At 61.7% G+C, this 19,936-nt stretch overlaps 2 protein-coding genes across 4 annotated transcripts; one reads left to right on the top strand and one right to left on the bottom strand.

Moving 5' to 3' along the window:
* Positions 1-65: 65 nt before the first annotated feature.
* On the top strand, positions 66-6,442 carry PIERCE1 (piercer of microtubule wall 1). Of its 3 annotated transcripts, none has more exons than XM_019971179.2 (3): positions 66-975; positions 1,925-2,003; positions 6,079-6,442. In XM_019971179.2, the coding sequence occupies exons 1-3, from the start codon at positions 833-835 to the stop codon at positions 6,187-6,189; spliced, it is 333 nt and encodes a 110-aa protein (XP_019826738.2). In that variant the 5' UTR covers positions 66-832; the 3' UTR covers positions 6,190-6,442. The 3 variants fall into 3 exon arrangements, with proteins under 3 accessions (XP_019826738.2, XP_019826737.1, XP_019826736.1); XM_019971178.2 differs by lacking the exon at positions 6,079-6,442 and adding an exon at positions 4,906-5,306; XM_019971177.2 differs by lacking the exon at positions 6,079-6,442 and adding an exon at positions 4,903-5,306.
* Positions 6,443-10,034: 3,592 nt separating this feature from the next.
* Positions 10,035-18,451, bottom strand: PPP1R26 (protein phosphatase 1 regulatory subunit 26). Its single transcript, XM_070799672.1, is given in 4 exon segments — positions 10,035-12,424; positions 12,426-15,457; positions 16,270-16,390; positions 18,313-18,451. Coding segments are annotated over 2 exon segments (3,522 nt in total). The 5' UTR covers positions 15,024-15,457; positions 16,270-16,390; positions 18,313-18,451; the 3' UTR covers positions 10,035-11,500.
* Positions 18,452-19,936: the final 1,485 nt, after the last annotated feature.

The raw sequence follows: 19,936 nt of genomic DNA, 5'->3' as shown, positions 1-19,936 counted from the left end.
GCGCCGCCGCCGCCGCCTCGTCCGGAAGCCCGGCGCGCCCCGCCGGCCGCCCAGAGTCCGAGCGCGCTGTCCCCGGGGAGCCGTACCCCGGGCCCGCCCGGGCAGAGCCGCAGGGAGGGCGTGGCGTCCAGGGCCCGTGGTCCGGTCGGGCGCGGGGCCTGGAGGCCCGTCTCCCCGCCCCGTCCCCCGTCCCGGCGTCCTCGCCGCCTTCCTGCACGGGGCCGGGCGGCCGAGGAGCCCCACGCAGTCCGGGGGTACCCGCCGGGCAGGGGGGCCGCGCTCCCGTCCGGCCAGTTGTTACAGCAATATGTGGCTTAGAAGGGCTCCATCAAGTCAGTCCAGTGTGCTGTCCAGCCTTAGACGCAGCGTACCGGCGAGTCTGCAGGCGGAGTGCGGGGGTCACGGCGCAGCCCTGCCCGCGCGGTGAGCGCCGGGTCCCCGCAGCAGAGCGGCCTCGGAGCACCGAGCCCCACTGATGAACCCGGGCCGGGGTCTTCGGTGCCCCGAGACCCGCCCCGCGTTTGGGGAAACGTAGCGTGCGTTCGCGCCGGTGGCTTCAGAGCACAGGGGCCTCCGGACTGCGGCCCCAGCAAGTGATCCCTTATTCTCACAGCCAGGCCAGGGTCTCGGGGCTTGCCAAGGAAGGTTCTAGAACTCGGACTTCTGCCCAACCCGCCGGCGGGGGCGGGGGTGGGTGGCTCCCGCCCGGGGGTTGCGGCGCCTTTAAGGACCCCGCCCGCGCATCGGGTGGCCGGGCCGTCGCTTAGTAACAGGACGCCGCGCCGCCGCCCGCTCCTTCCGTGCCCCCAGAGCGCGGGGCGACCGAGGCGGGATGTCGGAGGAGGACCCCAAAGCGTGCGCGGAGCCAGAGGAGCCCAAGGCCGGGCCCCCGCCGGAGAAAACCAGCGACTGGTACCGCGTGAGCGAGGACCTGCCGGCCAGGTTCAACAACCCGGCCTGGTTTCGGGGCTACAGGTGAGCACCCGGGAGTCCGCTCAGGGTCTGCCTTGCGTGCAAAGAGGAAAGACCAGTGCTCCTGGTCCGGCGGGCAGCCAGGTGCCCAGCTGGGCCTGCGCTCTGCTCAGCCCACAGGCCCCAGCCTGACCCCAGAGTCGAAAGCGAGGTCAGCGGACACCATCACGGGACCCTGGAGGGCCAGGTGGAGGCAGCGGGCCTCCCGCCCGGGCCGTGGGCGGGGCGTGCCCCGAGGGGCGTCAGCGCGCGGGCACATCGCGGCCACACCTCCTAGGGCGAGGCCAGCCTGCTGTCCTGTCCGAGAGGAGGAGAGGGTGGTCTGCTGGAGATGCGCGGGCGATGCGCTCATCACCGGGCTGCTGAGGGGCGCGCGCCCTGCGGGCTCTAAGACAGGCTGAGTGCCTTTCCTGACCCCCACTTAGCCCCTCTACAAGCCCCCGGGATCGGCTCTGTTAGCATCTTCATTTCCCAGCTGGGAAATGAAACTGGGAGGTAGAAAGATATGCTCTTGCCCATAGTTAGTATGAGGCAGAACTGGGGTGTCGGAGCCCACAGCCCCTCAGTTACACGGCTGTACCACCAGCTGATATCAGGGCTGGAGACAGCAGGAACATTTTCTTCTGGAGGCTCAGAAGTGGAGGGGCACCACGCCCCTGGCCCCCCAGGTCTGGACACCCCCCCAGGAATGACAGCATGGGCCAGGTCTTGCTGGGGCTGAGGGCCAGCACTTTCCACCTGGGAGTTCTTTATGGCTTTGGCAGAGGTCAGCAGAGGGGTCAAGGGAGGCTGAATGAACCTGCCAAGAAGGCCAGCTCTGCACCCCAAGGAGCCCAGGTTCACGGCTGCATTGCATGCCTGCAAAGCTCTGTCAACCTAATACGGTAAAGCTGTGGCTTGGGCAGACTTAGAACAAATGAGTGGAAAATAAAGTGTTCTTTTCATCTGCCAGGACCAAGGAGCCCCCCTCAGTGTACAGGACCAGTAACCAAGCTTATGGTAGCAGAGCCCCCACTGTGCACGAGATGCCGGTAAGGAGGAAGCAAGGAAAGGCTCTGGAGGGGGGTGCGTGCGTGTGTGTCCGGAGTTCCAACATCACAAATGGAAAGGGATCACCCCACATCTTTTTAGAACAGGACAGGGTAGAAAAAATGAGTGAATGAATTTAGCAAACACGTTTTAAAGGCTGGGAAAGGGGCATGGTGGGCTTGCTTGCATGTATGTGCTTGCTCAGTTGTGTCCAGCTCTTTGGGACCCCATTGACTGTAGCCTGCCAGGCTCTTCTGTCCTTGGAATTTTGCTTGCAGGAATATCCTGGAGCGGGTTGTCATCTCCTCCTCCAGGGGATCTTTCCAACCCAGAGATCCAACCCGGGTCTTTTGTGTCCCCTGCATTGGTTGGTGGCTTCTTTACCATCTAAGCCAATGGGGAAGCCTGTAGACTGGTTTACAACATCCCAATGCACTGGCCCCATTCATTCATACGAGCCAACTCTTATAGGCAGTAGATTTTGAGGCAGATAAATGAAGGACTACTTTCATTTTGGAGTAATACCTAACCTGTGACCCTAAGAGGCAGCACTGGTGGTGAAAGCTCAGGTTCCAAAAGGACTGGGGTCCGTGCACCTTTGGGGAAGCTGAGTCCTTTTTGATTGACTTCACATGGCAGGGGGCCTCCTCGAGTCCTCCGATGGCCCTGCTGTGTCTAGGAGAAGGGCCAGTGGGCTGGTGTGAGCCACCCATGGGTACCCCAGACAGTGGACCACCCGCCTGGGGGGCCACGTTGGTTTTCTTCCAAAATATCCCTCATTTTTAAAGCAAATCGTGGTTTATGTTTTTGACTTAAACTCTGCTGGATCCTTGTTGCTGCATGGGCTTTTCTCTAGCTGGGGTGAGCGTGGGCTGCTCAGGGCGGTGGCCCCTCGACGCGGAGCACAGGCTCTAGGCGCACGGGCTTCAGCAGTTGCGGCCCCGGACTCTAGACACAGGCTCAGTAGTTGTGGATCATGGGCTCAATTGCTCTGAGGTGTGTGGGGTCTTTCTGGACCAGAGAGCGAACCCATATCTCCTGCACTGGCAGGCGGGTTCTCTACCACTGAGCCCCTAGATACTCCTCATTTAAAAAGAGCTGGATAATCGCTTGTTTACTTACTTCGCGTGAGGGAGTACAGCTCTTAACAAAAAAGAGATTGTTTACCTACAAAGTTTCCAGAGCACTAAAGGTCATGCTCCCAAAGCCAAGGTATCAGGTGTTTCCATGCAAAGGGCCCCCATGCTCACTAACACAGGCCCGGACGTTTTGCTTTCGTGCACAGGTCTTACGAGGCGGAGGCAGTTGGGCCTGAAGCACGGGCTTCTCATGAGGCAGGTTTAGCAGGAGCTTTTCTGCTTATTGTCGACCTGCTCTATCAGGAGCCTGGTTTCCAGTTTCTGGCCTGAGTGTGGCTGCTGGGCTCATCGAGCAGGACTGTTTCCTTCCCATGTGGGAACAGAAAATAAAAATGCGTGTTTTGCACTTTAAAACATAGACTGAAGGGAACTATTCTTCCTGACACCGTAATGGTGGATTCAGGTCGTTCCTTATTCAGTTGTTACAACCCAGAACGTACAGCTCGAAAAGTGGACCTGAGCGTGTGGTGTGGACTTGGTTAATGAGAACCCGCCCACACTGGCTCAGTCACTCTACACGCTGCGCTGTGAGACACACACACCACGGCAGCTGTGTGCTGCAGGGAGGCAAGTGGGAGCTGCTGCTCTGAAAAATAAGTGCCCGGGGATGCCCTGGAGGCCGAGTGGTTAGGACTCCATGATGCCATCGCAGGGGTCGAAAATTCGATCCCTGGTCACGGAACTGAGGTCCAGCAAGCTGCACAGCATGGCCCACAAACCAGCAAAGCAGAACAAAACACGAAACACCAAAAACAAACACACACACACACCAGGCCAACAAAACATCTAAAAAACCCTCCAGAATACACCGAAGGCCATTTTTCTTTGCATTTGCTTCCTGTCGAGGAGACAGAATATCAGGGGGGCTTCTTGACACAGGGGCACTCTAGAATGGGCCACCTGTCCCGCAGTGGTCCAGGCCCCTTCCGTCAGAGGCGCCCAGGTCACCTGGCGACGCTGGGTTGCTGAAATGACCACCGCCCCTGGGTGCCCGCACACACCGGCAGCACCCCCGTGTCCAAACGGCAACCCCGCCCCGCAAGGGCAGCCCCTCCTGAGCCCCCTCTGCAGGTGCGCTGGGGCCCTCAGAATGGTTCTAAGGTTCTGCAAAAGATTCTGATTCCCTGTCAAGGCTGAAACCTACTCAGGCCACTTCTCTTCCGTAGAAAGCTCAGGTTCAGAGAGGCGCATTGACTTGCCCTGGCTGCACAGTTGGCAGAAGCAGAGCTGGGAATGGCTTCGGCCTGACGCCCTGTAGCCAGACCCGGGATGGCACTGCCTCACCCGGCTGTTACAGCCCCCATAGCGGCGGAGGGAGGCGCCATTCGTCATGACTCCCTGGCGTTAGGCATAAACCGGGGCGGTGCTGGTGGTTCAGTCGCCCAGTCATGTCCGACTCTTGTGACCCATGGACTGCAGCCCACCAGGCTCCTCTGTCCGTGGGATCCTCCAGGCAAGAACACTGGAGTGAGTCTCCATTCCCTCCTCCAGGGGATCCTCCCGACCCAGGGGTCGAACCTGGGTCTCCTTCATCGCAGGTACATTCTTTACCAACCGAGTCACCAGGAAAGTCCAGGGGCAAACGAGGCCATCCTGCAAACCTGCTCCCCCGCCCCGCCCCGCCCCGCCCCGGCCTCTCTGTTTTCTAGTTTTAGGAACAGTGTTTTCTCCCAAATCCTTATTTTCCTTTCACAGGCGCCTGATGACCAATTGCTCGAGTGCCACCACGTGCCACTAACCCGTGTCCCCTTCTCACTTCCAGAAGGTGTTTTATCCAAATTCGTATAAGTTTTCTAGACAAGTTGCAGTGGGCGGAATGTTCCAGAACAACACGCTCAATGTCTACATGGAGAAGAGCATTGTGACAGGTCCTGACAACTACATCACCTCCTATGACCGGCTCAACTTCCACCCCAGCTACAGGGTCTGCAGGCCGTCCATCTGTGACTGAGGGGCCTCCCGGCTACTCTGGACGGCTGTCCACCCTAGTCCTCGATGGTTCGCCCAGGCGTAAAGGGACGCACTTGGCCACTTTTCCCAAAAACACTTTTCCTTTCTAGATAAGCAGGCAGACGGGGCGGCGATGCTCTGCTTTCTCTGTTTTACGCCTGAGACGAAAAAGAGCTGATGGCTTGACTTTCCATTAAAACTCTTGCCACGGCCTCACTTCCTGACTCATCTGTAACCCGGGCGCAGGGCGCTGGGCATCCTGAGACCCCGAGCTCGGCCTGGATGCTGGGAAGGCCTGCAGCGCTCCACCTGCATCCTAATCTGGATGCATCTTTGTTTTTATGCTCATGACACATTGTGGGGGTTTTCTGTTCTCCAGTAGCCTGCTGGGCCGCGGGGGGAGGGCTGGACCCCCTGCCCGGGGTATGGACGAGAGCCGGTGAGGGAGCAGGGGCGCCCTGGAGCGGGGAAGGCTCCAGGTGGGACTGGGAGAGCCCAGGCCAGGCTTGGAGTGACCCTGAGCACTCCCTGGCCATGAACAAGGCCCAGGTGGAGGCAGAAAGAAGGCTGGCGAGTGCCGCTCGTTGCTGAGGGGCGATGTGTGCGAGGGGGCTCCCTGCTTGTGTTCATCCGGGGAAGGCCGTTGGGGGTGATAACCACATGAGGCTTCCCAGGTGGGGCTCAGTGGTAAAAAATCCTGCCAACGCGGGAGGTGTGAGAGATGCGGGTTTGATCCCTGCGTCGGGAAGATCCGCAGGAGGAGAAAAAGGATTCTTGCTTGAGAAACCCCATGGACGGGAGCCTGGCGGGCCAGGGTCCATGGGGCTGCAGAGTCGGACACGACTGAGCCTCTGAGCGGTAGCTACGTAAGTGGATTCCTATCTATGTAGTCACTTCTCAGTCAACATTTACCATGATTTAGACCGTCCTCAGTTAGCATTTTCGGGGGCTTCCCTGGTGGTCCAGGCGTTAAGAGTCCGCTTTGCAGTGCAGGGGACTCGGGTTCTCTCCGGCGTGCCCCAACCCCGGAGCCCACGCAGCACAACTGGAAGCTCTGCGAACAACCCCGCCAGAAGTAAGACCCAAAGCAGCCGCGTAACTAAACGTTAAAACCGTTTTCTCCGACAGAACGTACGTTCCAGACATCAGTCCCGCTTCCCTTGTGACCGCTCACTGCAGGAACCCTGGGAGGTGTTGGGACCGGAGAGACGAAATGGTTAGAGGCTGTTGACGCTGCTTGTTTACCGAGGTTTTTATCCAAAGAAAGTTTTTACTCATGTATTAATTTGGGAGGAAATGAAATACCGTGGCCGGTTATCTCTTCATTAAAAAGTTTGTGAAGCAAAAGTAAACATTCCAGCAACATTCTTAAGCTTCCGTTTGCGATGGAAACGGTTTCTAGAGAAAATCCGTCCCTTTAATAGAAGTGATACAAAGCTGAGGCTGGAGCCAGGATCTACTGATAGGTCGTGTCCTTTTCCTTTGCTGGAAAGCCAGCACAGGCTCCAGGCATCAAACTGAAAATGCATTTTTCACAGCTTATCACTAGAAGTATCAAAACACTCAGAATGCTTCTGCATTCTACCTCTATTGAAATACAAAAGGGGGGATAAAAAAGGACGCATCGTCAGTCCAGTTTTGAAACTCAACAGAAGAGAAGCACCGCCTCCTCTGCGCTGGCCAGGAACACGGAGTCCTCAGGGCGGCCGTGGCCGTCAGGCCCCGGGACCGTCTGCCCCGCAGCCTTGACCGTGAGCAGTGCACTCCGGGGCGGGACAGCGTGCAACGGTCAGGGCCCAGGCTGGGCCGGCAAGTCGAGCCGACGTCCGCAAACACAGCAGGTGCCAAGTGGGCCGGTGAGCTTCAGCGAGTTAGTTCCAGCATCAGAATCAGGCAGTGAAGTGCTTTCATTATTCCTCACAGCCGCTCACCAGTATTCCTGTACCAGTTGCTAATGAGTTAATGGGAAGTTAGACTCTTGTACGTTGAATAAATGTCTGGAAAGGTGGACGACAGAAATACCTTCTGTATCACACACACACCCGTCTTCCTGAGAAGTCACCCACTGCCTCTGGCGCAGGCTCCCAGTCCCCACGCCCTCCTGGGGCTGGGCCCCTGCAGACGCCGTTGGCCACGCGTCCCCCACCCGTGTGCTGTCTCACGGTCTTCAAAGGGCTTCGACGGCCTCGCCTCATCGACGCTCGTGCCTGTAGCAGGTCTTACTCCACCTCCCTCTGTGGATGGGGAATTAGGGCCCCGAGGGGCTGCCCTGTCGCAGGCCCTGGGCCCCCGCCTTGGTGGTGGAGGGGGGAGGGTCCTGGGAGGGACGAGGTCATCAGCGTCGGACCCCATAGACCCGCCCTGACTTCCTAGTGTTTGCACGAGTCATGCAGGAACTCCAGTGATGATCATGAAATTTATCCTTTTAGTCACTCAGTCGTGTCTGACTCTGCAACCACAGACCATACTGCAGTCTTTATGTGCTGGGGGAAGGGAAAAGAGTTTGGATCGACAGGCTAATCTTTCGGCACAAGACCGTGCCTTCTGCCCGGGGTAACAGCATATGGAATGGCTGGTTGAAAAATGGGAAGAAAATCACACCCATCACTCTTCTGACCGTGGTGCTGAGATCTTTCAAATTCGTAAATCCAATCAGAGCAGTTACGGGAAAGGCGATCGAAACACTTAGGATAACAAACACCAGTTTCCACTGATCATTACATTAACTGCACGGCCATAGAGGAACCCTGTCTCCAGTCACGAGATGCTGTATCGGGCCTCTCTGCTCCACTCTTAAATGAAACGTTGACAGTTTCACAGCACTTTGCTCATCGCTTAATTTAGCTGCTGAGTCGGCCTAAAACTAGGAACTTCTTACTCTAGAAGTCTGTTTTCATTTGTTTCCCTGTTTTTCTTCAGTGATATTTCACCTTTTATTTACAGTTAATTAGAATAAATGGTTTCCAGTACATAGTAAAATATGTTGATGTTGGGAAGACAAATCCCTCTGTCCAGCACACAAAATACCAGAGATCTCAAAGATTCAAAATAGAAATAATGTGTTTCCCTCCCGGGCAGCCTTGCCTGGTGCTGCCCTGGAGGTGGTCTGCAGACAGCGAGGGTGGGCTTGGTTGCTGTTTCTCCCCATCTACACCGGCCCTAACATTAATTTTGAGGAAGGGGTGGGGTCAAGGTGGCAGTGCTTTTTACATGAGCAGATAAAGTGCTGGTATTTAAACTGAGTATCTGCGGCGTCCCTGGCGGTCTCGTGGTTAAGAATCTGCCTGCCAGTGCAGGGCACAAGGGCTGGGCCCCTGGTTCAGGAGGATCCCATGCTCCACGGAGCATCTAAGCCCGGAGCTGCAGTGCCTGAGCCGGCACGCCTGGAGCCCAGCTCCACGGCAGGAGGGGCCGCTGGAGCAAGGATCCTGAGCTCTGTGACCAAGGGGAGACCCCGCTCGCCGCCACCAGAGAAGCCGGTGTGCAGCAAGGGAGACCCAGCAGAGCCGAAATAGCAACAGGAATTAAAAAGAAAAACTAAACTCAGCGCCTGGGTAAACCTGCTGACAACTCGGATTCTGAGCAACAAAGTCAGGAGGGACTTCTCTCGAGGAAGACCCCGTCCTCTGTGTGGACACGTGGGTGGTGAACATCAGACGCTCACCCCCAGGGCTCTCCTCTCCTTCCACCCCATTCCTGCTGTTAGGGCTTCTGACATGGGGTGGTTCCTGCAGAAGCCCGGAGCAGCAGACACCTCCAAAACCGGGTCTCTCCCCCTTCTTTGCGTTAAGGGGAGGGAACCTGTGGCCCCAGCATGCAGCGACCTCCCTTCACTGGGAAGCGAGAGGGGCCCTTTGGGTCGGACTTCCCTGTAGGTCCCCACCCCTTTTTAAAAAATCATTTCTTTCTGGCTGTGCCCGGTCTTGGTTGCTGTGCAGGCTTTTCTCCAGTTGCAGGGCGCGGGGGCCGCCCTCTCCTTGCCGTGTGTGGCTTCTGTTGCTGAGCATCGGCTCTAGGGCGCTTGGGCTTCAGTCGTTGCGGTTCCCGGGCTCCAGAGCTCAGGCTCAGTAGCTGTGGAATCCGGGCTTAGTTGCTCCGTGAGAGGTGGGATCCCGCCAGGGAGTGGACCTGTGTCCCCCGCACTGGCAGGCAGATTCGTGACCACTGGGCCACCAGGGAAGCCCTCCTCTGCAGGTCGCAGTACTTTCGGCTTGCTCTGGCCACACGCCCTCCCAGCCTCTTCCTACGGGTAGGGGTGCATTGGCTGCCCGGAGCGCTGTGACCTGCGGACGCGCGGTGGGGCTGGGACCAGCGGGGGAGCTGGACTGGGGCTGCAGATGAAGCCGTCCCTCCTCAGACGTGCTCCCGCGGCCACTGCAGCTCCCCTCTTGAAAGAAATCGACTAGTTTTGGCTGTGCTGGGCCCGCGTGGGCCTCCCGTTTCTGTGGTTTCTCTTGATGGGAGGCACAGGCTCTAGGCATGCGGACTCAAACCCGTGTCCCCTGCACTGGCAGCTGGGTTCCACCAGGCAAGTGCCACTCCAGCCCCCTTTGCAGACAGGCTGCAGGGGACCGCCCACCTTGGCCCCAGGGTGCGCCAGAGTTGACCATGTCAGTGGAGAGGGGGGAAAGGTGGGAAAACAAGAGCTTTTATGCAGCCTGGCTTGTGGGCAATCCAGGGGTGGGCCCACGCTATCACGGCTATGTCCAGTTTGTCAAAACCAGGCCTGGCCTGCACTGCCCAGGAAGCAGCCAGAACAGGGAGGGGGAGGCGGGGGCAGAGGAAGGTGGGAAGGGCCTGGGGGGCGGCGATGGGGCCAGGAGCAGAGAGGTGCCCACGGCTCAGTCCTCGATGGCAAGGGTGGAAGCCCGGCAGGTCCTGGACGCTGGGTTCTCACGTCCACATCCTGCAAAGGCCACTCCGCAGAGGACAGACCACATCAGCTGAGGTGTGAGCAGCGCTTGATTTATTAGCATTAAAAAAACCCAGTTCATATATACAAAACAAGCTGATTTTTGTTGTCAAGTGTTAAAAGCACTCCTTTAAAATTAAATACAATTTAAAGCATGGATTAATGAGTTGATTTCCTGGGAAGCACTTCAGTGAATGAATATTTGCCAATGGAAACATCAGATGCACACCACGTGGGCACCAGGGGGTCACGGGATTCACAGGGCTGCTCATCACAGCGTCTGACCCCAGACACTGTAGGTGCCACACACGTCCCCAGTGGGTATTCACGCTAAGACCCAGCGGGGGCACGACCTGTGAAAATTCACTTGCACGTTAGAATAACGACCAACTTCAGCTGCAACTTAAACCTCGCCCCAGGCCCACCGCAGCTGCACCGATGAGCCGTGACACTCGGGGCGGCCGGTGAAAGTTCGCTGGACAATGGTGTGTGAACGTCCATGCTCGGCTGTGGGCCCCGCGGCAGCTGTGAAGCAGAAGGCACAGGGCACCAGGCTCGACCCAGCTGTGCGCGGCCCCGCCAGGCAGACACACGGAGAACACCGGGAGGACGGGCGCGCCAGCCCGCCAACGGAGCCCACCCACAACCCGCCCAGCCCCCAGCAGGCATGGGGCTCAGTCCTCAGGACTCCAGGAACCAGCCGCTCCATGGGCACTGACGAGGGTGAGGACACTGGAAACACATGGGCTGGCTGAGACCGGCCGGAGCTGTGATTAAACGTGAAGAACGGCAGCTTCCGTGTAAAAAGTGGTTTACTGAGCTGGTGGACTCGTGTCAGAACTGAGGAGGCCTGGACACTGAACAACAGAGGCTCCAGGTGTGAACGGCCGGCTGGCGGTCTCACTGGGGGTCTCCGTGTGCGCCCCGGGTGGCTGGTTTGCTCGCCAGCCTTTGTGCTTTGAAACGCTTTTCTGCTTGAGGACCCCATCGGGCCTCCGTGGGGGAGGCAGGGGCTCTTTCATGTGAGACGTGCTGCCCAGCAGCGCCCTGACAGGGACTGCTGGGGTGTCTGGTGAATCTCGGGCAGGGCTCCGGCTGCTGCCTTCCTGAGGCTGGCATTGTGGTCGCAGCAGGCCGTGCCCACCAGCGGTCAGCCCCGAGTGCGGGGACGCACAGAACCGAACGTCCGCTGATCCAAGACTTGTGCGGAGACCACGGAAAACCGCTGCGAGGAACGCCCTGCAGGATCCAACCGCGGCGTTCACCAAAAATAGTTTCTACAGCACTTTAAATAATTTACAAAAAGGCTACAAAAATCATATTTACCAGGACACATCTGTTAAATAAAAACACGGTTTCACGTTAGTGTACAAATGTACAGGCTGCACAGGGACCTCCAGGGCCCCCGTTCCGTCAGGAGCGTGGCCGCGGGGCGCGCGCGCACGCCGAGCTCACAATTGCGTCAGGAGCGTGGCCGCGGGGCGCGCGCACGCCGAGCTCACAGCTGCAGCACCGGGCCCTGGGCCGTGGGCCCGCCGCCCTCCTCCACCGACGTGTCGCTGAGCTCGCTGGCGTCGCTGCCCAAGGCCTCCGGCTCCTCGTCGTCTCTGTCCAGCCCCCTGCGCCCGAACCGCAGGTCCAGGACACTCTCTTCCGGCCCCGACCCCCTCCTGTCGGACAGGCTGAGCCCTGCCCGGGGCTTCCTGCAAGGCCAGCGGCCGCCTTCCTTCACCAGCAGGCGTGGGCTTCCAAACACCGGGTTGCGGGTGGCCTGGGCCTCCCGGAAGGCCGAGAAGGATGGACCCTGCAGCGGCAGGCCCAGGCCGGGGCTGAAAAGGCTGGCCTGCTTGGCGCCCCAGGGCATGCTCTTCCCGAAATGGAACAGCTGCGTGGAGAGCAGCGGTGAGAAGCCGGCGAAGGGCAGGCCCCTCCGGGAGTCTGTGGCGAGGCTGGGTGAGCCCCGGGCCTGGCCCTCCGGCCCCTTCTCCCTCTGGCCGCCGAGGCCCCCTCTCCACGCAGCCACGTCCCTGCCTTCCGGGCCCAGTACCCAGGTGCTCTGCAGCCGGCTCTGGGGGCTGAGGTCGGGCCAGGGCAAGGCGAGGCCGGCCCGGGGCACCCCATCCCGCTGGGAGCCCGGGGTCCGTGCCAGTGAGCTGCGGCCCTCTACCCGGGCACCAGCCTCTGCGTGGCTTGGGAGCTGGCCGAACGTACCCTCTCCTGTGACTCCCTCGGGCCCCCCTGGGGCCCGAGTCTCTGGGGGCACAGATGTTTCTCCTGGGAGCCGGCGACCCTTTGGCAGGGGTAGGCCCGCTGGTGCTCCTGGGCGGCGCCAACTCGCACCGGGCCAGGGCGGCTGGGGGGCAGGGCTGCTCAGGGTGCGGGCTGCTCCCCCCGCCCGGAGCGAGGGCTCTTCCCGGCCCCCGGGGTCCCTCGGCCCCTGGCGGCAGGCCCCCCCTGACCCTCTGGCTCCGCGTGCACATGCCTGGCTGGGCAGCTGGGCCGGGGGGCGGTGCTTTCCGGCCCGGGAGCTCCGGCCTGGCCCCAGTTGGCGTTCCCAGGGTGGCTGGGCCCCCTCCTGGAATTTCTGATCCGCTCACGGACTCCTTGGCCTTTTCGGCCAAAAACTTCCTGATCTCCAGCTCGATGCTGTCATCGCTGTCTATGGAGCTGCTGTCATCAGACAGGGAGCTGGGGCTTCTGGCGGCACCGGGAGGCTCGCGGGCTTCCGACTCCCTGGAGAACAGTCCCCTGGGCGCGGCCCTACCCCGGGTCCAGGGGGCTGAGGGGCCCGAGGGCGCATCCTCCAGCCCTGAGCCATCCGCCTTTGCCCTTGATGTTTCCTGGCTGGGAATGTGCGGGGGTCTCCCCGGGGTCTCCCTGCTGTCTCTTCTGGACTTGGAGAGACAGCTTTTCAGCAGGTGGGGGCTTCGGTCTCTCCAGTCTTTCTGGAAGCCCCCCAGTTTGTCCAGGAACTGCGTCTCTGTGGTGCTGAAGCGGACCCTCTTCTTGCAGCTGGCCCGGGGGTCCCTGTGCCGCTTCCGGAGCCGCCGCTTGGAGCGCAGCAGGTCCTTGATGGCCGTGTCCAGGTCCTCGTCACTGTCTAGCGAGCTGCTCTTCTCCTCGGAGCTTGCCTGCACATCCCCGCGCCTCCCCTCGGCCGTCTGCCTGGGGCCTGGCGGTGCGGCTCCCAGCGGGTCCGGGGCCCCGAGCTCATCGCCCGGTCCGCCCGTCTTGAAGGGGAGAGGCGGCCCGCGGCTCTCGCTCTCCCTTCTGGGGGCCTCGGGGGCTCGCCCCTGGCCAGGCTGCACCCGGCCCTGGCCGCGCTCGGCGTCCTGGGCGTCCTGCATCTCGGCCGTGTCTCTGGGCCGCCTGGGCATGCAGGGCATCCTGCTGCGCCGCCTCCTGCAGCCCGGGGACGGGTCTGGAGTGTCGGGGGCTGGGGCGCTGAGGCTGGGTGGCAGTGGCGGGCTGTGGGCGGGCCGGGCGCAGGTCTCCGTGTGGGGCAGCGGGCCCCCCGACTGCGCCTTCAGGGCCAGGAACGTGCGGATCTCCCGCTCGATGCTGTCGTCACTGTCCACTGCGCTGCTGTTGCCGTCGGGGCCCTGGCGCAGCGGGCTGGTGGGTGGGGGCCTTTCCCCACCATCCACGGGGGCTGGCAGGATGGTCTTGGAGATGTCCAGGATGGCCTCGGCGCACATCAGCTCGGCAGACGTGTCTGCCCGGCATGGGGACCCGTCCACGCCCAGGCTCTCAGCAGCCGCGCTCCCCGGAGGCACGGGAGCTGTGGTTTCCCTGGGGGGCCTGGGCGGGTGCTCAGAGTCCGGGCCGCCCGGGCCGAGGTCTGTGGCCTTGGGGGCCGCTGGCTTCTTCTTGCCGGGGGTTTTGCTGAGGGCCTCTGGCCAGGGGCCCCTCAGGCTGTGAGCAGGGGCCACGGGCCCCTTCTCCTCTGTTGGCAGGGGCCCCTGGTGGCCCCGGACCTCCCTCCGCCGCTCCCGCTGGTACAGCCGGATGGCCTCCTCGATGCCGTCGTCGCTGCTCGAGTCGGGCTCCTCGTGTACCAGGGCCACGCTCCTCGGCTGCCTGCCCTTCCGTGCGGAGCCCGCGCCCCTGCGGACCCTGCCTTTACTGGGTGCGGCCTCTGCAGGGGGCCCCGCAGTGGCAGCAGCAGCCGGCTCGGCGGTGACCTTGCACCTGAGGCCTCTGGGCAGTGCGCTGGCCTTCGCTGACCTGGGCAGCTTCCGGAAGACGAACTCTTTGCCGGTGCCCGGCAGGTCCTGCTGTGGTGCCTTCAGTGGTGGCTCTCTGCCAGGCCTGCAGGTCGCTCTGGCCAAGCTGTCACCGGGATCTGCCTTTCTGTCAGCAGGGAGGTCACCTTTCTGGGTCTCGTGCAGCCTCTTTTCGCTCAGGAACTGTTCGATCTCTGCCTGGATGCTCTGTTCGAAGGAGTCATCACTGCTCACGCTGAGCGGGGAGGCGGAGCCCTGGACAGGGCTGGGGCCAGCTGCAGGGTTTGGGGGACACGGGGCAGCTGGGGCGCCGCTCAGAGCTGGCTCTGGTCCGCACCGACGGGCCGCGTCCCCGGCTGCAGGCGGCGGGGCGGCCCCGCTCTTGGCCCTCAGGTACTCCTGGATGGCTTCCTCAATGTCCCGGTCCACCGAGTCGTCGCTGTCTGAATCTGGCACCAGAGGCCCGAGGTTGGAGGCCTCCTCCTCCTCCCGCTTGGGATCAAGACCCGTGGCAAGACCATAGGCCGCAAAGGCGGGGCTGGCAGTCGGCAGGGAGCCCCGGCCCCTCTCCGCCCTCTGGCTTCCCGGCCGGGCATGGTCGCCGCTCATGCCCAGGGCTGCCCCGTCACCCTGAAGCCTGCTGATGGCCATCTGCACCTGGGCGCTCGCCGCCACTCTCGAGACGCCCTCTCTGGGCTCCGAGAAGCATCGGGGAAACCTACAGCTCCCGGGCGGGCCGAAGGCCTCCCACGCGGACCGCAGGGCCAGCACAGGAGGTGCGTTCATGAGAAACATCCTAGCAGGCAGTGCGCAGAGGCGGGGCTTTGCTTCTCTGCCTGCTTCACATCCTGCAGGGGGCACGCCGGGCGGGTGCCCCGGGTCAGGTCACAAGGGAGCCGGAGGCCTGGCGAATGTCCGGCCAGCCGCGGGCCCCCGGGCCTCAGCTTCCTCAGCTGTACAGGGCGGGTGGCCGAGGAGACTCATGAGAAAATGCTTCCAAGTCCCCTGGGCCGAGCTCGTGGAAGCTGACACGGGTGTCCTTCTTCCGTCATCCCTCTGTCCATCTTCTCCGGCGAAGGAGCAGGGGGGGGTTTACCTTCCGAAGTCGTCAAGAGGGGGCGACGGAACGAAGGCGCAAAGCCTCTGGGCGGGTGGAACTGTCGACTACTGGGAGTCAGGTTCAGCGGCACATCACGGGTTGGTTGGCTCTTGACACGAACTAGCAGCTCCTGGAAAGAGAAGTTACGTGATGTGAGCACCTAACACCTTTGGAGAGTTATTTACACAAAAGCCTTTTTATTGGAAAAGGTTGAGTGTGTAGTTGCCGGATGATCTCAGGGGACCGTATGACTATTTGCATGTAATTAGCACAGACACTGCCCCAGTCACATGCCCTTCCTCACGGTGTGTGGCTTCTCTGCTTTCTGCATCTCAGTCCAAACGTGGCTGGGATGGCAGAACCGCTGGGCTGCCCTTGGGAACACAGTGAGGACTTGCTCCCAGAGGCCTTTACACGGGAGGTCTGGGACCACCGCCACGGAGGGGACGTAGCGCAGGTTGTACACAGCGGATTAGAAAGACGCAAAATACACCATTAACTGTCAATTCCGAACACGTCTCTCCGACCTCTCCTGACCCCCCACAAACTGGGACGCAAAGCGACCGAGAGTCAAGAGGAGAGCTTGGCAGCGCTCCCGGAAGCAGGGAGATGGAGTTCCAGCCCCAAATGGTGCCGGGCAAGGCCGTTGCTGCCTGGGAGCCTGGGGGTGGGGGTGGCCGGAAGCGGCCCGGGGGTTTGCTTTGCTTCCCTGCAGATCCTTCTCCCAGAGGAGCTTCCTTCCTGACGCGCACAGAATCCCGTGTTTACATACCACAGCCCTTTCCAAGAAAGCCTGGCCCGGCCACCTAGGCGCAGACGTGCCCAAACAGGTGTGACCAGCGATTAACCAGAGGGTGTGACCAATTCAGAAGGAAGTCCTTTGCTATGGATATTTACGCTCAAAAAGTGAAACTTCAACGTCAAAGAATTTGCTACAATTACCTGTGATTCTCTTCAAGTCCAGGTTCAGTGTAATGTTGGCAGAACGGTTCAAGGACTGGGTCTTCATCTCCCTACGTGTACTCTGTAGCATCTTGGGCCCACTTTTTAAACAGACTTTTGACTGTCAGGATTAAAGAGAATCAGAGACTTAATTCAGAGGCTGAAACTATAGCTGGTAAATATTTGGGGGGAAAGAAAGTGCATTAATTTAAGGGCTCGAAATTCAATTTTGGAAGAACTTACCCTGAGGCCAAATACAGTTAACCACAACAATTAATCGTTCCAACTCCCCTGAGCCATTGGTCTGATGTACCAGGACATGCATAGCTGGGGACGTGAGAAGCCACTTCAGAGTCCTCAGATGGAGCCCCCAGGACAGCAGGTGGTCTTTCCCGCAACACCACCCTCCAAGGAGATCCCCTGCTAAGGACAGTGGGGGCCAGCAACGCCGAGGGGGAGGGCTCTTCCACCCGCCTGTGCCCACCTCACTGTGGTCATTATTCAAGCTGCCCTGGTGAAATAACACAGCACACAAGACATTCCCATGGGTCTTCTCAAGAGTCTAGATCAGGAATATTAACTTGCTGAACAGCAGTGCCATCTGAAGAAGCGGCCTGGGGATGGATCCCAGTGAACCTGGCTGCAGTGACTTCTACTCCAGGCAACAGAGAGCGTGGGAGGGAAAAACGCTCCTCTCTACTCCTCACCTTGACTGTGGTCACTGCTTCTAAATGCTGTCTCAAGTTTGGACTCCCAGGGAGTGGTTTTCTGAACTGTCAAGATTATCTAGCCCAAGAATGAGGTTAAAAATTCAGAGGGTGTCTCCAGCGACAACTTGGCTTGTGGCTTTAAAACAATGGTCTACATAAGATGAATCATTCTGGAAAACTCCCCTCAACTGTACTTTGGGGGACTCCGGGCTGAAGCCAGGGGGCTCCCACTTTGTCAGACTGCCAGCCTGCACCCCAAGAGCCCCAGAACCAGGTCTGGAGGGTGACTGTGGGGGCCCCAAAGCCGCGTGGTGCCAGAGTCTGAACCGTGCAGGGGGGCCCTAGGCCTCTCTGTACACCTCCTGTCTCCAGGAGGGCAGAACCTCACTAATGCTTATCCCTGGACAAGCCTGGCTCCCTGCACGGATGCCCAGCACAGCTCTGGGTTCCCCACAATGCTGTGCACCCCTGGCTGGTCCCCTAGGGTAGGGAGCTGAGGGTCAGGGTACAAAGCCCAGGAGGGCCTCTCCAGATTGCCGGCCTTCAGTGGGCGTGGGCTGGAATTTCGGCCGGGCTTGCCAGAAGGCGAGGCTTGACAACACAGCAAGGACGGCTCCAAGCAAAGCTGCATGGCCGCTGTCTGTGCCTGGCGGGCCGCAGGCAAGGCGAGACCCTCGGCTGGCCCTGCCCGCCCTTAGCTCCCGGCCTGGGGGCGCTCACTCACAGCGCGGCCTCTGCCAGGAGGCATCCCTGCGCCCGGAGCAGCGACCCGGTCCTCCAGCAGGGAGGGGTTGGGCTGCGCCCCGGCTTTATATTCTGGGCTCCGTGGTTTGGGGGCGAGGGGCTGGACGGGAAGCGGGGGGGGACCCTCCCGGAAGCTGCGTGGGGCGGGACGCGGGGCGCAATCTCTGCGGGAGGGCTGAGCGCGGGGCCCCCCCGCCGCCGGCCCTCACCTGGCCTCACCTGGGCCCCGCGCCCGGCCGGCTTCGAGGAACGCGGGCGCGCGCTGACGGGGGCCCGGGCCAGGAGCTGCCTCTGGGGCCGCGACCCCCGGCCTCGCGGTTGGGTGACTAGCCGGCCCTGGCCGAGTCCACGCCGCCCGCGGCGGCCCCTTCCCCGGCGGCCTGGCGCCGCGGTGCGGCCTGCGCGCCCGCCCTCCGGCCGGCCCCCGCCGCCCACTCGGCCCTGCGCCGGCCCCCAGCCCTCGCCCGCGTCAGTCCCGGGGAGGCGGCGGGGTCCCGGACCGAGGGGCGGGCAGCGGGCGCCGGGGGCGCGCGGGAGGCCGGGGCGCGCGCAGGGCGGGGCGGCCCCGGAGCCCCATCCCCGGACCTACCGGCGGCGGCGGGGCGGCGGCGGCCGCGCTCCGGAAGCCGTGCCCGGTGGCTGGGCATCATGGGAATGGCACGGCCGAGTTCCGGGGGAGGCGCGCGGCCCGGCCGGACCCCCGCCCGGCGAGCGCGCGCCCACCTGCCGGCCGCGCCGCGGAGGAGCCGCAGGAGCCGCGCGCCGCCCCCGCGCCCGCCCGGCGCCCGCGCCCCGCGCCCCTCGCCGGCCCCGCCTGGAGGCGGCCCGAGCCTCCGGAGACGCCCCACCCCTCCCGTCTCCGGCCGGCCCCCGAAGTGCGCCGGGGCGCTTGGAGTGAGTAGTCGGTTTGAGGTCTGACCCCCGTCCGCTCCCGGCCAGAGGCGGGGCCCTCCGGCGCTGCGGGGCCCCTCTCCCCGGGGGCCCCCAACTGATGGGCGCTGAGTCGGTGGCCGGGTGGGCAGAAACTGCCCTGCCTCCGCGGTCCCGGGTGCGAAGTTCAGGCCGGGAGGGTGTGGGCCCCCGCCAGGCGCGCAGATGGGCTGCTTTGGGGCTGCTGCTGTTCCTGTGGTCAGTGCCGTAACCGGAAACTCCTGCCCGGCCCGGCGCCGCTGTGTGCCTAGCACCGTGCCCCTCTCCTCCTCCGGGCTGGCGGAGGGGGTTCCTTGAATCTGCACAGAGCTCCGGTCTGGCCCCCGGGAAGCCGCTGGCCCCTCTGCGTCCCCTCACCCGCCCCCTGCGCCCCTACCAGTACCCCGAGCTCTGGGCTGCGCGTCCAGCCTTCTCTCTAGGAAAGCTGCCCAGGCCTCCAGCTGCCTTTGCCAAATGCCGCTGTGTCTGCGCTTCCTGCTTCACTTCCACGTTCGGGAGAAGGAACAGGGGCCGCGGATGGATAAGCAGTCCCCCAGGGGCAAGAGTCCTGCTGCAGGGAAGCTGGGTGGCAGGGTTCAGGCCTGCTGTGCAGTGGAAGCCCAGGGCCAGAGCAGCAGAGGGTGGGGCAGGGCAGGGCCCACCTGCCTCTCAGGGTCTCTGAGCACCTGAGTCTGCGCCGGCTGGCCTTGGGGAGGCCGGGTGGAGGCTGGGGTACCCCGGGCCTGGCTGCATGGGCGTCCCTGCAGGAGGAAGCCTGTTCAGACACACTGTCATTGGCCAGTTTGGAGAGGGGGAGGGAGCACTGTCTTCTAGGACCCCTGCCCCACCCCCCCAGCAGTAAGGCAGGTGGTCTCTGGTCCTCACTGACCGTGTGGCCCTGAAGTTCTCTCAGGGTTTGAGTGATTTTTCTAACAGCTCAGAGATCTTCACTCGAGGCCTGGGGTGTCCCACTGCCCCTCAGGGTCCTGGGGCTGGTGGGGCGGACCCTCACCCATGCGAGGGGCACCCTCACCCGTGCGAGGGGCACATTGAAAGGAAGACTAGCACTGTGCTTCTGTCCCCTGTGCCAGCCTCTGTGGCCCCGACCTAGGCCTCTCTCAGGGTGAACTGGGGTTTTGTTTCCTGTCTAGAAAGTGCCAGAAATTGGACAGGAGAAAACAAATCAGAGGCTTTATTCCTACAGGGATAGAAGGGGGCTGTTTCTTATCTGCCTAGGGAATTTGGGGCCAAGTGTCAAGAAACCCATGAAAACATTGAATTAATCCTTCAGTAAATTGTTTAAT

The sequence above is a fragment of the Bos indicus genome, chromosome 11 (assembly GCF_029378745.1).
Source record: "Bos indicus isolate NIAB-ARS_2022 breed Sahiwal x Tharparkar chromosome 11, NIAB-ARS_B.indTharparkar_mat_pri_1.0, whole genome shotgun sequence".
In the NCBI taxonomy this organism is placed as follows: Eukaryota; Metazoa; Chordata; class Mammalia; order Artiodactyla; family Bovidae; genus Bos; species Bos indicus.
Note: the sequence above shows the minus strand (reverse complement) of the source record. Positions and strands in the feature narration are given on the sequence as shown.